The sequence below is a fragment of the Neoarius graeffei genome, chromosome 16 (genome assembly GCF_027579695.1).
Source record: "Neoarius graeffei isolate fNeoGra1 chromosome 16, fNeoGra1.pri, whole genome shotgun sequence".
Taxonomy (NCBI): domain Eukaryota; kingdom Metazoa; phylum Chordata; class Actinopteri; order Siluriformes; family Ariidae; genus Neoarius; species Neoarius graeffei.
Window position 1 is genome coordinate 32,087,587 of NC_083584.1, and position 12,901 is coordinate 32,100,487.

The following is a 12,901-nucleotide window of genomic DNA, read 5'->3' on the forward strand; positions in this document are numbered from 1 at the left end:
GTGATAAATTACAAATACTTAAGTTGGACTTAATACGATGATTATTCAGCTGCACATTACAATCGCTATATGCCTTGCAATTTATATGAATTACACAACTTATTTAAAATTTTTAATTAAATACCTAGATGCATTTCTATTTGCTCTCGAAATGATTTTTTTTTTTTTAAAGCAACAGATCTGTTTAAAGTGTGAATTTCGCAAAGCTAATCAGCGGATTTGAAAATGGACATTCAGACCTGTTCCCGCTGCTTTAAAAGCAACTGTATGGGCACAATGCATCAAGCATCACTTTACACTACCGTTCAAAAGTTTGGGGTCACTTTGAAATGTCCTTATTTTTGAAAGAAAAGCACTGTTCTTTTCAATGAAGATCACTTTAAACTAATCAGAAATCCACTCTATACATTGCTAATGTGGTAAATGACTATTCTAGCTGCAAATGTCTGGTTTTTGGTGCAATAGGTGTATAGAGGCCCATTTCCAGCAACTCTCACTCCAGTGTTCTAATGGTACAATGTGTTTGCTCATTGCCTCAGAAGGCTAATGGATGATTAGAAAACCCTTGTACAATCATGTTAGCACAGCTGAAAACAGTTGAGCTCTTTAGAGAAGCTATAAAACTGACCTTCCTTTGAGCAGATTGAGTTTCTGGAGCATCACATTTGTGGGGTCGATTAAATGCTCAAAATGGCCAGAAAACTATATTTTCTATTCATTTTACAACTTACAGTGGTAAATAAAAGTGTGACTTTTCATGGAAGACACAAAATTGTCTGGGTGACCCCAAACTTTTGAACGGTAGTGTGTAATTGCACAAATCACGTCCTAAAATGTTCCCACCCCTCATAAATACTATGGCAAAAATATTTTTACCAAGTCAGAAAATCTCAAGAACCTTTGACAGATTGCTCCTCCACCAAAGAAATCTGAGGACATTTTACGACAATCAAACCTTCCCAGAATGATTAAAATACTATTTTAACGTTCACCATTACAGAAATACAACACACTGACAGGGCCTGTGATATCTGTTCCAGAGTTGGAAACGTGCACATTCCCAGCATATTTGGGTAATGGCTATGTAACCATGCAAACCAGACAGGAAATGCCCAGTAACTGTGGTCCAAAGAGGTTCAAACAAATATTTGTACTATATTCAATAGCGTGTAGTGTGGACTGGCTCTCTGTGCCGTGGTCAGCACAGAGGCTGCCTGGTCATTCGGATTCAGGGTCACAATCCCTAACCAAATCTAGAACAGATTTCAGAGGGCACATCACAAACACGCCAGTCACTTTACCTGGTTCCCAAGGAAGAACTACAAAAAATCCAGCAGACACGGAGAAGGAAGAACACAAGGAAAAGAAAGAAGACAGAGTATGAAATAACATGTACATACACAAATGTTGAAAACAATTAATTAACTACCTTTAATTTCCGTTCTAAGTTAAGAAAAAAATCTAATTCAATCATGACTCAGGATTAACATTACTGTAACTACAGATAGAGGAGGATAAAAATGCATTTCAAATGTATTAGAGTGCTTGCGAATGGCAGAATTAGAAGAACTGGTGAGAGATGACAGAAGGATGAAGGCAACAGACACAAACAGAGACACACACACAGCTCAGTCAGTAAGTGTGATGGACTTCAGGCACGTGAAGTCCAATGAGTGAGTCTTGCTCTAAGCATCATTATCTCCAGTGAATAATGATGGAGGGAGTGAACATGAAAAACAATGCAGCTCCTTCATTCACTGGAAACATGAGATGGACATTAGTTTGGTGGTGAGCAGCACACACTGCATACACTGTTGTGTAGTGATGCAGCAGTAGTACAGTGAGGCAGTTCAGTCCTGTAGCAGACTCGTATATACAGCAATGCACTTTTAACCCAAAAATGGCACGAGATCAATATGTTAAGATGGTTGTGATGGTTAGAACCATAAACGCGTGAGAGTGTGACACTGTAGCATCATGGATTATTGCGTAAACATCATTATTATAATACATTAGTACACCTGCAACAAGCTGAAGGTTATTTCTAGTCATCAAAACACACCATTAGTTTTCCTGACTCCTAACTCACCCTGTATTTGTTCTCCCCAATCTGCTCAACCTGGAACCTCTTCGCACACTTGCACTGGGCCACTTGTCTGGTGACCTACATGGAGAAAAGATCAGAAATAGGACCTTGTAAAGAGTCACAAAGGGAAGCTGGGAATACGAAGGGATTTGATAAGTTGATCTTGCCTCGTCTTCAATCTTGTCTGCATCTGTAGTAGGTCGATAAGCATCTTTATTCGGGTGCAGAGCTGCCACAAACTCGTAGTAATCAATGTAACCGTCACCATCACGGTCAAAGATATCAGCCACTGCGGTCATCTCGAGCTTGCTGGTGGGGAATTCTGTAATTACATGAACATGCACAGCTCTAAAACACAAACTCATTGTTTTTCAAAGGCAATTTCAGTCACCAGATGGAAATCCTCCTGAATATGTATGGTCTGAATTGAAAAGTCACATGCACACACTTACGAATATACATGCTTGGCATGGAAGAGCACTCAAGATCTCGTACAATTATCTCCACCATTCTTAAAGCATTATAGTAAAAGGTTCAGTGGTGATATTTGGGCAAATATTAGTGGTGGGTTGCTGATCATTTTTACCAGCGTATCCCGAAAACATTTACGACTTCAGAAGGCTTTTCTTATAGACCCTTCCCACGTGACGTCACGACAAACGCGGCCGCCATTTTGGACATGAACTACCAGTAGTCTACCACAGCCAACAACGAGGAACGACGGCGAAGCATCGAAAGGAATATAGCCATCAAAGAAAGTTTTTACTTTCAGCAAGACTTCCATCATGCCATTATATTGTTGTGCACCTGGATGTAGTAACCATCAACACACAAGGCAAGATTTATCATTTTATCGGATCCCGACAGATGCTGACCGACGGAGAAGATGGATGGTCTCTAAAATATTGGCAAAATGATGTTTATTGACATAGCAATCGTGTGTAACGGGAAGCATTTGCATATCCGAAGTGTTGTGTTTACATCAAAGATAAAATAAACCGATATGATGACTGCTGCTGCCAGGTTGGGGACACAAACTAGTAGAAAGGAAGTGTGCCAACAGTGCCAACAGTCTTCCTTTGTGGTCGATTCTGCTTTAAGGTAAGATGCATTTAATTATTCGTCTGCTGTGGGTTTGGAATCGGTAGCCTGACCGATTCGTTCATGTTTGTGGTGCCATTTGTTTGTTGACGCGTGTTGAAATGGAAGATTGGTTGTTGACATGATTTCCAGTGATGCTTTGGTGCTGCTGTGGATCAGATGTGCTGAGTAGCCTGACTGTTGTTTTTTGAACATGCCAACGCGGACACGATTTCCCCTGATGAGTTATGACTTCAGACGCGATGTGTGTGTGGAGGTGTGGAGTCCGCGTGATATGTGCGTAAGATAGGCTTCTCATGTGTTTGGAGATCCGCGCTCTGAGACAAGCGCAAGCACCCCCCCCAAGGGGAAAAAAAGGGACCCCCCGAAAATATCGGCATAGTTTGAACACTGGGTTGGAGAAAGTAATGGCAAATAGTGAGTGCACAAACCATAGAAGGTAAAGTGTACACAGCGCCAGGGCAGTGTGATGGTATGTCTACTTTTAGATTGTGTTAGCTCATCAATGAACACACTCGTCACTCGACGAGTTTCACGTCTTTAGGACGGATACTTAAATGTGTGTTAGGTATTATTGTTGCAGTCTAAGCAGTCATTGTAGCAGCTAGATGAGCGAGAACCGAAAGGGTCTGTGCCATAAACCGTTATTTCTTCATGTCCAAAATGGCGGTCGCGTTTACGAAGGTCACGTGAGTGAAAAGGGTCTATAGGATAGTGTGTTAAAATAACATTATACCAGGGCCCTTATTACTTATTCTGTGTTATTTATTTTTTAAAATCCATGTTAATTTTCATGTAGGGTACCAAGAAATCTGGATTTGACTAATTACTGTAAACTAACCCCATGTCCGAAATCGCTTCCTACTCACTATATAGTGTGGTCGCCATTTTGTAGTCCTGTCTGAAACGATAGTAAGGATTATTACACCCTACATAGTGCACTCAAAGTATCCCACAGTGCACCATGAAAAGTAGTGAACAACTGATGATCACTAACCAAGCAATATATCCCATCATGCATTGTGGTCGCGCTGAAAGAAATCAAATTAAAAATTAAGAGAGTCTCAAATGATTTAATAAAAGGTAGTGGCAAAGAAGAAAGTATTCAGCCTTGACTTAAAAGAACTGAAAGGTTCAGGTACGTTGTACTGATTAATGTGGGAAATACGCTCAGTATAATATGTATTTATCACAAAAATACATGCATGTATTTATTTTGAAAACCCATCAGCCGGCCGATCTGGCACGTTTTAATTGTGTGACAGTAATGACATAAATACCAGCGAGACGGACTAGCGTCTGAAAGCATTTTTTTTTTTTCATTTTACAAATGAGCTCACGATATAGTCCTCTATATAGTAATTCCCTATATAGGGAGTAGGGAGTAGTGAACAAGTGAGTGATTTCGGACACAGGGTAAGACTTTTCAAAAGGCATCACTTCTTATGCACTTGTACTTATTTATATCAATATATATAGACATACTTGAAGCCAGGATGCCATCGATAAATTCCTGCCGAGTGATTTTGCCATCTTGGTCCTTGTCTATGCGCCGGAAAAAGTCCATGACGCGAGACTTCTTATGATTCATCCAGCGCATGTACTTCTTCCTCCATACATCAAAGTCAAAGTTGGCAAATTCTTTCAGCTGCAACATGAGTCACACACAAACAAAAATAAGATCACTGAGGTTTAAAAGAAAAAAAAAACCCAGACTGCACGACAATAACTAATAAAACAAAAATCAAACCATGTACCATGAATAATGCTTGAGGTTGAAAAGGAAGCACCAAACATACATAATTATTTTTCTTCAGATTTAAAGAAACCAAAAACAAATTCTGTATCCTTATTTGATTACTTAATTGAATGACTTGATTTATTTTTCATGTGTTTGTTTTATTTGTCATTTTTCTGTTGTGAAATCCTATTGATGTCTATCACGTCTACAAGATTAAATGGTAAACAATACTGAGTTGCATTATACTGTACATCCTCTGTGTGTAATAGATATAATTATAGTTTAAAAAAATGCTGTACCTCTTCTAGCCTGTCGAGGGCATCATGGAGCTTGCGCTGGCGGTCCAGGGCCAGTAGCCAAACCTGTTGCCATCGTGAGCAGAGTTGGTTAAGGCGAGGGTTTCCTCCGGTTACCTGCATGGCAGGCTGCTGCTGCTGTTGCTGCTGCTTACCTGAGGAAGAGAAAGCAAACATATCTAGTAACAATCTGTACTCACACCACACAAATATTCAACAACACGCTGCAAGGACATTGTGCTTTGTTTATGCATGCGAATGTAAGCAGTACAGAAGCATAAGAAAGGCTACTTACGGACACCCCGTCTCTCAGCAAGACTGCTAGAAGTTTCTGATGGTTTTCTCTTGTAGGTTTTTGTCACTTTATCCACATCAGGCTGTTTACGAGTCATCTCCTCCATGAAAACCTGACAGTGGTGTACAATTACAATTTATAGGTTTAATCAATGTGATCTCAACAATACACACGTGTACACACGATATATCACACACATACACTTCTATCCACATTCACTGGATATGAGCAATCACACACTCTGACTGGCTACTCCACTACTAGGATATCAGCACATATACCGTGAGTAGAGAAGAGAGAAAAAACAAAACAAAACAGCAGAGCATGTTGCTGCACCAACCGAGGATGAAATAAACTCTACTCGAAAACAAAACCCCAAAAATGATCAAGTATTTAAAAGAAACAGAAATGGCTAAAAGAATATAGTCCCCCCCCCCAAAAAAAAATCTCCTGTTGCACACTCCAGCCCAGTCATTGGCGGTAACGCACCTTTAAGTTGGCTTGCCAAAAAAACAAAAGAAAAACCCCAAAAATTAAACAAACAAAATATGGAAGAAAAGTACATGATGGTAAGAATGTTTTTTCCCCCCAAGAATTATTATTATAGCATTTTCACAAATTGCTACTGTCATTTTGCTGGTTTGTTTACATTCTAAGCAGACATTATTTTGTTGGATGTTTCGTATAAAGTTTTTATTTAAAAAAATAAAAATGCTCCATTTCTCAAAATTCATTGAACGTGGATATATATCCACGTTCACTGAATTTTGAGAAATTCATTGAACAAAATATGATTGAAATATGATACATGTTATTTACCAGCTTAAGGTCGGTCCGTATGTTGAAATACCGCGACTGAGGTCTTGAAAGTACTGAGCGAGGCCCTCTGGGCCGAGGTCAGTATTCAAGGCCGAGGTCACGGTATTTCACCATACAGACCGACCTTAAGCTGGTAAATAATATATTTATTTTTTTCTTTACCAAATTCTAACAGAAAACGAGAGCACCCGAAAGGGAAAACTGAGCCGAGCCGCCATTTTGAATCCTCATTCACGGCTGTAATGCAAATGGCTTCCTCCTCGGTATACAAGTGCACTTCCATGGCAGGAAAAAAAAAAAACAACTACATTTTGCCGCCTATGTAGTCCCCTATTTATACAAAATTGAGTCATTCAGGATTCAGCCATGTTTTTGCTCGGTGTTAGCAACAGTTACAGGTTTTTAGCTTTCTCCTGAAATGTTTTATTTCTTCTTCCTCAGGGTAGTAAAACTCGCTTTCGCTGCGAACACTGTCGTTATCGCTATCCATGCTGTAAAATTAATGCTATTCTCCCGAGAAATGCTGGCAAAAATTTGAGATTTTTGATAATCTTATAAATAAATCTTATTTAAAAAAAAAAGATAAATGTTGACAAAAACGCTACTGTGTTGTTTGTTGTTGTGAACGAGCGAGCCACCAGAAGTCCATATTGTAGGATACGGACCCGCTTGCCAGCCAATCAGAGCGCATGATTTGATGGAAACCGGACCGTGAAAAAAATTAAAAACAGTTATTCCACTCAATCTATTTGTAAATGGCTATATAACAACGTTCACTCGTGAAATATGTTCACTTGAGGATAAACTTCATAGCTTCACACCACCATGAAGCTATGAAGTTTATCCTCAAGTGAACATATTTCACAAGTGAACGTTGCAAACGAGTGAAATATTTTCAAACACAAGAAAATAAACTTCAGATCGTCGCGCCACTATGTAATGCTCTTTTTATTGTATGGATATCCACAAAAAAAAAAAAAAAACAAGCCAATCAAAAGAATTTTAATTTTGAACCAGTTTACCATTTTGACAGCATGTGTCAAGTCAGTGGGAAAACACTGGAAGTGACATCATCGATATCTTCATGAGTGAAGATATTGCAAAATATGTTACTCAGGTCCGGGATATAGTTCGTTTGAAAAATACGATTTTGTCAACACAAAAAAATAACTTGATATCTTCAAGACAATGGCTAATTTATTATATCGACACAAACAAAAACTATGCAAGCTAATCAAAACAATTCATCAATTTTCTCATGAGTGAAGATATTGGAAAATATGGTTAGTTAATGTCCCAAATGTAGTTTGTATTTAAAAAAAAAAAAAAAAAAAAAAAAAAAAAGGAGTGGCGCATTTCCCAGTAAAACATATCTATATATCCCTTCCCATTTCATGGACCAGTGTAGCCCCACTCACCTGGTGCTCTGTGATCAGCGTTTTAAGCTGAGTGATGTCCTGGGGGAGGGGCTCAGTGTCACGTTGCACTAATGTCGTTTCCGCCCACTGTAGCCATGACAACAGGTCTTCCAACAGCGCTGCATTGTTGAGTAGTTCTGAGAGTGCTGCCTCCAGCCGCTGCTCATGCTGCTTCGCCCATGTTAAAACCTGGACAACGCACAAGAGCATTCAGTTTGGTGCATTTCTGATAACAACAAGACAGACTTCGGAAGTGGGATTTCAATGATGGAGAGATGAGGAGAGGGAAAATACTTTGTACAAGCGAAGATACAGTCTCACGATGGACAAACTGCGGCATCATGCGTTGCTTGTATTTGAAGTACTGCACTCACGGTTCAATCGAATCCAAATTTGAGCTTTTTTCGCTGACATTTTAAAGCACAACCACCGAAATAAAGTGCTGTGTGGGGGACATGGCACGAAGAGAAGTGATTCTCACCCACATGTACCAGTGTATTTAGCACAATTCTAAACGCTTTCCATGACAATGGCACAAAAAACAAACAAACCTGATGTCAGCTGTGAGACAGGGTTATCAGATAGCAATGATATATGTTTACACTTTTTTGCGCTGAATTAGGATGCAGTGCTGCAAAACCGAAGCCAAAGAAACTTCTCGCTAATCCACAGTGATGACATGCAGCTGCACCTCTTTAAACGCTTGGTAAAGATCAAAAACACTTTTCAGCTCCCCTCTTAAAACTTGGAACACAACCAGAAATCACAGCTGCACTACCTCCTCAAAGCGGGCCCTGATGATGGTGATCCAGTGTTTGATGGTGGTGATACAGTCGGGATGGCACACTGCAAGTATGGCCTCGCCCATGCCAGCTGCTTTGTTCACATCCACTCTCTTTTCTTCCACAGTCTGCATGAAGTCACGATGCGTGTGTAACAAGGCCTGCAAGGTCTCCACCTCCTCTGGCAGGATGCCTCGGAAACGCAGGGTTTGCTCTGCCTCCGAGAGCCACTCCAATAACATCTGCACAGCTGTGCGGAACTCCTCAGCCTGTGAGGGGACACGAGAGTGGGAGGAGGTAAAAGGAAATGATGCATAGCTGTTTTCCAGTAGTATTTTCATTTGGTTAACTATTACAGTACCTGTATTTATTATATACTAAGTAACTTTAAAAACGCACAATGGAATTCAACACGATATCACTTTAGATCCATGCATATATTTGAAATTTATGATATTGTATGTAATGCACACACATCTTGAAACATCGATAAAGGACATTTATTGTCAAACTCAAGAATTAATTCACAATAAAAAAATTCAAAGTGACAGTTGGTCCATGTTCGGACCGTCATGCTGGCGATTCTGGGTCTGTGTCGTCCAGGGGTCTCAGCAGCAGTGACTGAGGGCGTCAGGAATCTGTCACGGAGGTGAGCTAGCCTGATGTGCTGATCCTGAACTGGCGTCGTGACTCGAGGCTGACCAGGGCGTGGACGATCCCTGGTGCTCCCTGTCTGTCTGTAACACTGACTCAAACGGGAAATGGTCGAATGATGAACACCGAAGTGCCGGGCGACCTCTGTCTGTGTACTTCCGGCACGCAACATCCCGATGGCCTGTTCACGTTGATTTTGGCTTAGGCGTGGCATCTTCAATAATGACAATTTTCCCATCATTTCCCCCGGGTATTTATAGGCAAGATTGTGTGTGTACAGTGTCTGCAAAATTTGTTTGAAAATTAAAGCCTGTCCATGTCATTGACTACCCGAGTCATATTGTACGTTATTGAGTACAACTCCCTTAAATTCTGATTTGAGCACAGATTTGGAACTTATTCGGGCGGAACGAAGTTATTTTTCCATTGTGATATATTTCTTTTCTTCTTGAGATAAACTCAGCACGAATTCAGCAAGTTTTATCAATGTGCGTTTTTAAAGTTACTTAGTGTAGTTTAAGCTGCTTTTTCACCTGTTTGAGAGCCTGCTGGAGACGGGTCTGTTTGGAGACAGACAGTGCGCAGACCGTCTCCCAGCGGTTGCTGAGCTCCTGCAGCTGAACTTTGACCCAGGCGGTGTCATCCCGGCCTGTATCCATGAGTTCCCGAGCAGAACGTTTCAGTGCCTGAACACTACCGGTCCTTTTCCCCAGCTCCTTTTGGAAGGCCTGACGGTGTTCATATTCACATAATCAGACAGTTCTGATTTAGGAAGTTACCAGGTTTTTCAACAGCCTTCTATGATCTTGTAAATGAGATTAACGGATTTCAACAAAGCAAATAAACATGTCTGAATCTTAGCCTAACTATAAGCACCATGATACCTCCTCAACTAATATTTCACACAATAGTGACATGTGTCACTAGTACCTTATGGGAATCCATTAGATTAGAGACGAGGTCCAGGTCTCCATGGACAGGCTGGTCTTCAGCCAACTGTGGCTCCACCCGGTACAACCAGTCCACAAGTGCCTGCAGAGCCTCGGCAAACTGACCCGAGAACAGCAGGGCCTCCTCCAACTTGTGCTGCCTGAGAACAAGACACAGAGTACAAACTTGTTTTAACCTTTTATCTTCTCTTTCGCCTTTTATATCGACTTCCCATAGAGTAGCTTATTCAAATGATCCTGTCAGATTGTGGGCTTTTTACCTTTCGACACTCTTCCCGCACACAGTGTCCCACTTGTCTCTGACCTCCCCGAGGAGGTTTTCCAGTTTGTGTGTGTCAGCTGGCAGTGTAGCTTTGTCTCTCATCGCCTTCCCAGAGCGCACTGTGGTGTCATATACTGGCTGCTTAGAACCAAGAGCCTTCTGAAACTCCTACAGTGAATGGATGACAGGAAAGAGGACGCGTCATAATACTGATGTGTCTGAACTAGTGCTGTCAAAGTTAACGCGATAATAACGCGTTAACGCGATTAAAAAAAAATAGTGCCGTTAACGCAAATTCTAATTTGGCCCTGTGAGTCACCCGTAGTTCCTGTTGAGGCTTGTCGCGCGCTGCTTCAATAAGAGTACGTGTGAGTGATAGAGAAAGGCATTAGACATATAAACATCCTCGCCGCCATATTGGATGGGGCAAAGTGGAGATTCTTCAGTGTCTCTGGTATAGCGTCTAGACAGTAGCCGAGAATAAAGATGCCTCATTCATGTGCTGCGTTTAACTGTACCAACAGGTTTACCGTCCAAACGAGATCACATGGGATTAGCTTTCACAGGTGAGACTGGAAAAATACTTTTCAATACTGTTCCTTCAGTCTTCAGTTTCCCAGCTCATCTCCACCGGGGAGGTGTAGAGTTATAAGTGGTGAGAATTAGAGAATACAGTGCCACACTATGATGAACGTTTTTGAACGCATGATGAATGTTTTTATTTTTGTTATCTGTTTTTTTCTTCTTTTATGGCAAATACTTCTCTTCAAAAGAAACTAATGAAGAGTAAAATAAAACATTTTTTTATTTTCACACTGATATGCACTTTATTTTTCATCCCTTGGTTTTCTCATCTAATATGGAAGTTATGGATGTCAGTGGCTGTGACAAGACGCGTTATGCTCTGCAATAAAAAAAAAAAAACATTGGTACAAAGCAAGCCCATTCACTTTTTTATGCTGATAAGAGAATTACAATGGTTTTTCATGTGACAAAAATGCGCGATTAAGTTGCGATTAATCGCGAGTTAACTATGACAGTCGCGACATTAATCGCGATTAAATATTTTAATCGCTTGACAGCACTAGTCTGAACAGAACTAGACAGAACGCGACGCCAACGGCGTCGATGGGGATGCCTCCGCCTGGTAGACTACACGCCTTATTAAGTTGTGATTTGGGGATGGACATTTGACCTCACAGTAATCTTGACCTGTGACCTTTTAACCTCAAAATCTAATCAGTTCATGTTTTGTCCCAAAGCGCACAAATGGTGAAAGTTTGGCGAAATTCCTTTCATTAGTCTTGGAGATATTGTGTTCACAAGGTTTTCGGACAGACATTTGACCTCACAGTGACCTTGACCTTAGACCTCTTGATCTCAAAATCTAATCAGTTCATCCTTGTCCCAAAGTGCACAAATGGTGAAAGTTTGGTGAAATTCCTTTCATTAGTCTTTGAGATATGGTGTTCACAAGGTTTGGGGATGGACAATCGACCTCACAGTAATCTTGACCTGTGACCTTTTAACCTCAAAATCTAATCAGTTCATGTTTGTCCCCAAATGCACAAATGGTGAAAGTTTGGTGAAATTCCTTTCATTAGCCTTTGAGATATCGTGTTCACAAGGTTTCGGGACAGACGCACGCACGGACGGACGGACAATCCGAAAACATAATGCCTCCTGCACCTTAAAGTGCCATTCCACCATTGGATGTATTCTTTGGCATAAAGTACAATATATTTTATGACAACATGACTAGACAGAGAAATCTTTTAGCTTCAAAATGATATATCAAACATAATTTTTTGACAACGACAAGTATATTAATTTTGCGACCAAAGTCACCTACCCTTTTAATTTCCGCGCGGTAGTGAAACGTGATGTCATCGGCAGGTTCCCCTTCTTGTGTACCACGTGTCGGTCTATTTTTAGACCAGGAAACCCCCAAAGTGAGAGAGTCATTTCTCCTCGTATATGGGGGCCAAAAAAATTGCGAAACATTTTGAGTTAATCTTTCAGTTAGCTAGATTTATTGGTATTAGCTAGATTTATTGGTATTATTTTTATCGCGTTCTATCCGCCATTGCTGATAATATGTGCCACGTCACGTGGTACACAAGAAGGGGAACCTGCCGATGACATCACGCGCGGAAATTAAAAGGGTAGGTGACTTTGGTCGCAAAATTAATATACTTGTCGTCAAAAAGTTATGTTTGATATATCATTTTGAAGCTAAAAGATTTCTCTATCTAGTGATACCATTTATATATGTTGTCAAAATATATTGTATTTTATGCCAAAGAATACATCCAATGGTGGAATGGCACTTTAAGGTGGCGGAGGCATAAAAATAACTAACAAACAATCTAGATATCTAAATATAACTAGTTAAACGACAACACACAAGTATGCATCGTTGCAAGTTTTTTTTGGCACCAATGAGCAAGATGGCAGTTCCAGCATTTTTCATGCAGGTCGAGTAAATTCAGTACCA

At 40.5% G+C, this 12,901-nt stretch overlaps 1 protein-coding gene across 10 annotated transcripts in view; it reads right to left on the reverse strand.

Annotated features, from left to right (window-relative positions):
* macf1a (microtubule actin crosslinking factor 1a) overlaps window positions 1–12,901 on the reverse strand; it is a 413,795-nt gene that overhangs the window by 10,007 nt on the left and 390,887 nt on the right. For 8 of the 10 annotated variants that reach the window (XM_060942802.1, XM_060942795.1, XM_060942798.1 and 5 more), the window contains 11 exons: window positions 10,403–10,572; window positions 10,123–10,282; window positions 9,726–9,920; window positions 8,535–8,807; window positions 7,757–7,945; window positions 5,520–5,631; window positions 5,228–5,379; window positions 4,673–4,835; window positions 2,254–2,408; window positions 2,090–2,164; window positions 1,302–1,319 (listed from right to left, as the gene is read on the reverse strand). In XM_060942802.1, the coding sequence (XP_060798785.1) occupies window positions 1,302–1,319; window positions 2,090–2,164; window positions 2,254–2,408; window positions 4,673–4,835; window positions 5,228–5,379; window positions 5,520–5,631; window positions 7,757–7,945; window positions 8,535–8,807; window positions 9,726–9,920; window positions 10,123–10,282; window positions 10,403–10,572 (1,662 nt within the window). The remainder of the gene's footprint in view (window positions 1–1,301; window positions 1,320–2,089; window positions 2,165–2,253; window positions 2,409–4,672; window positions 4,836–5,227; window positions 5,380–5,519; window positions 5,632–7,756; window positions 7,946–8,534; window positions 8,808–9,725; window positions 9,921–10,122; window positions 10,283–10,402; window positions 10,573–12,901) is intronic. The other 2 variants (XM_060942796.1, XM_060942794.1) reach the window with 1 other exon arrangement.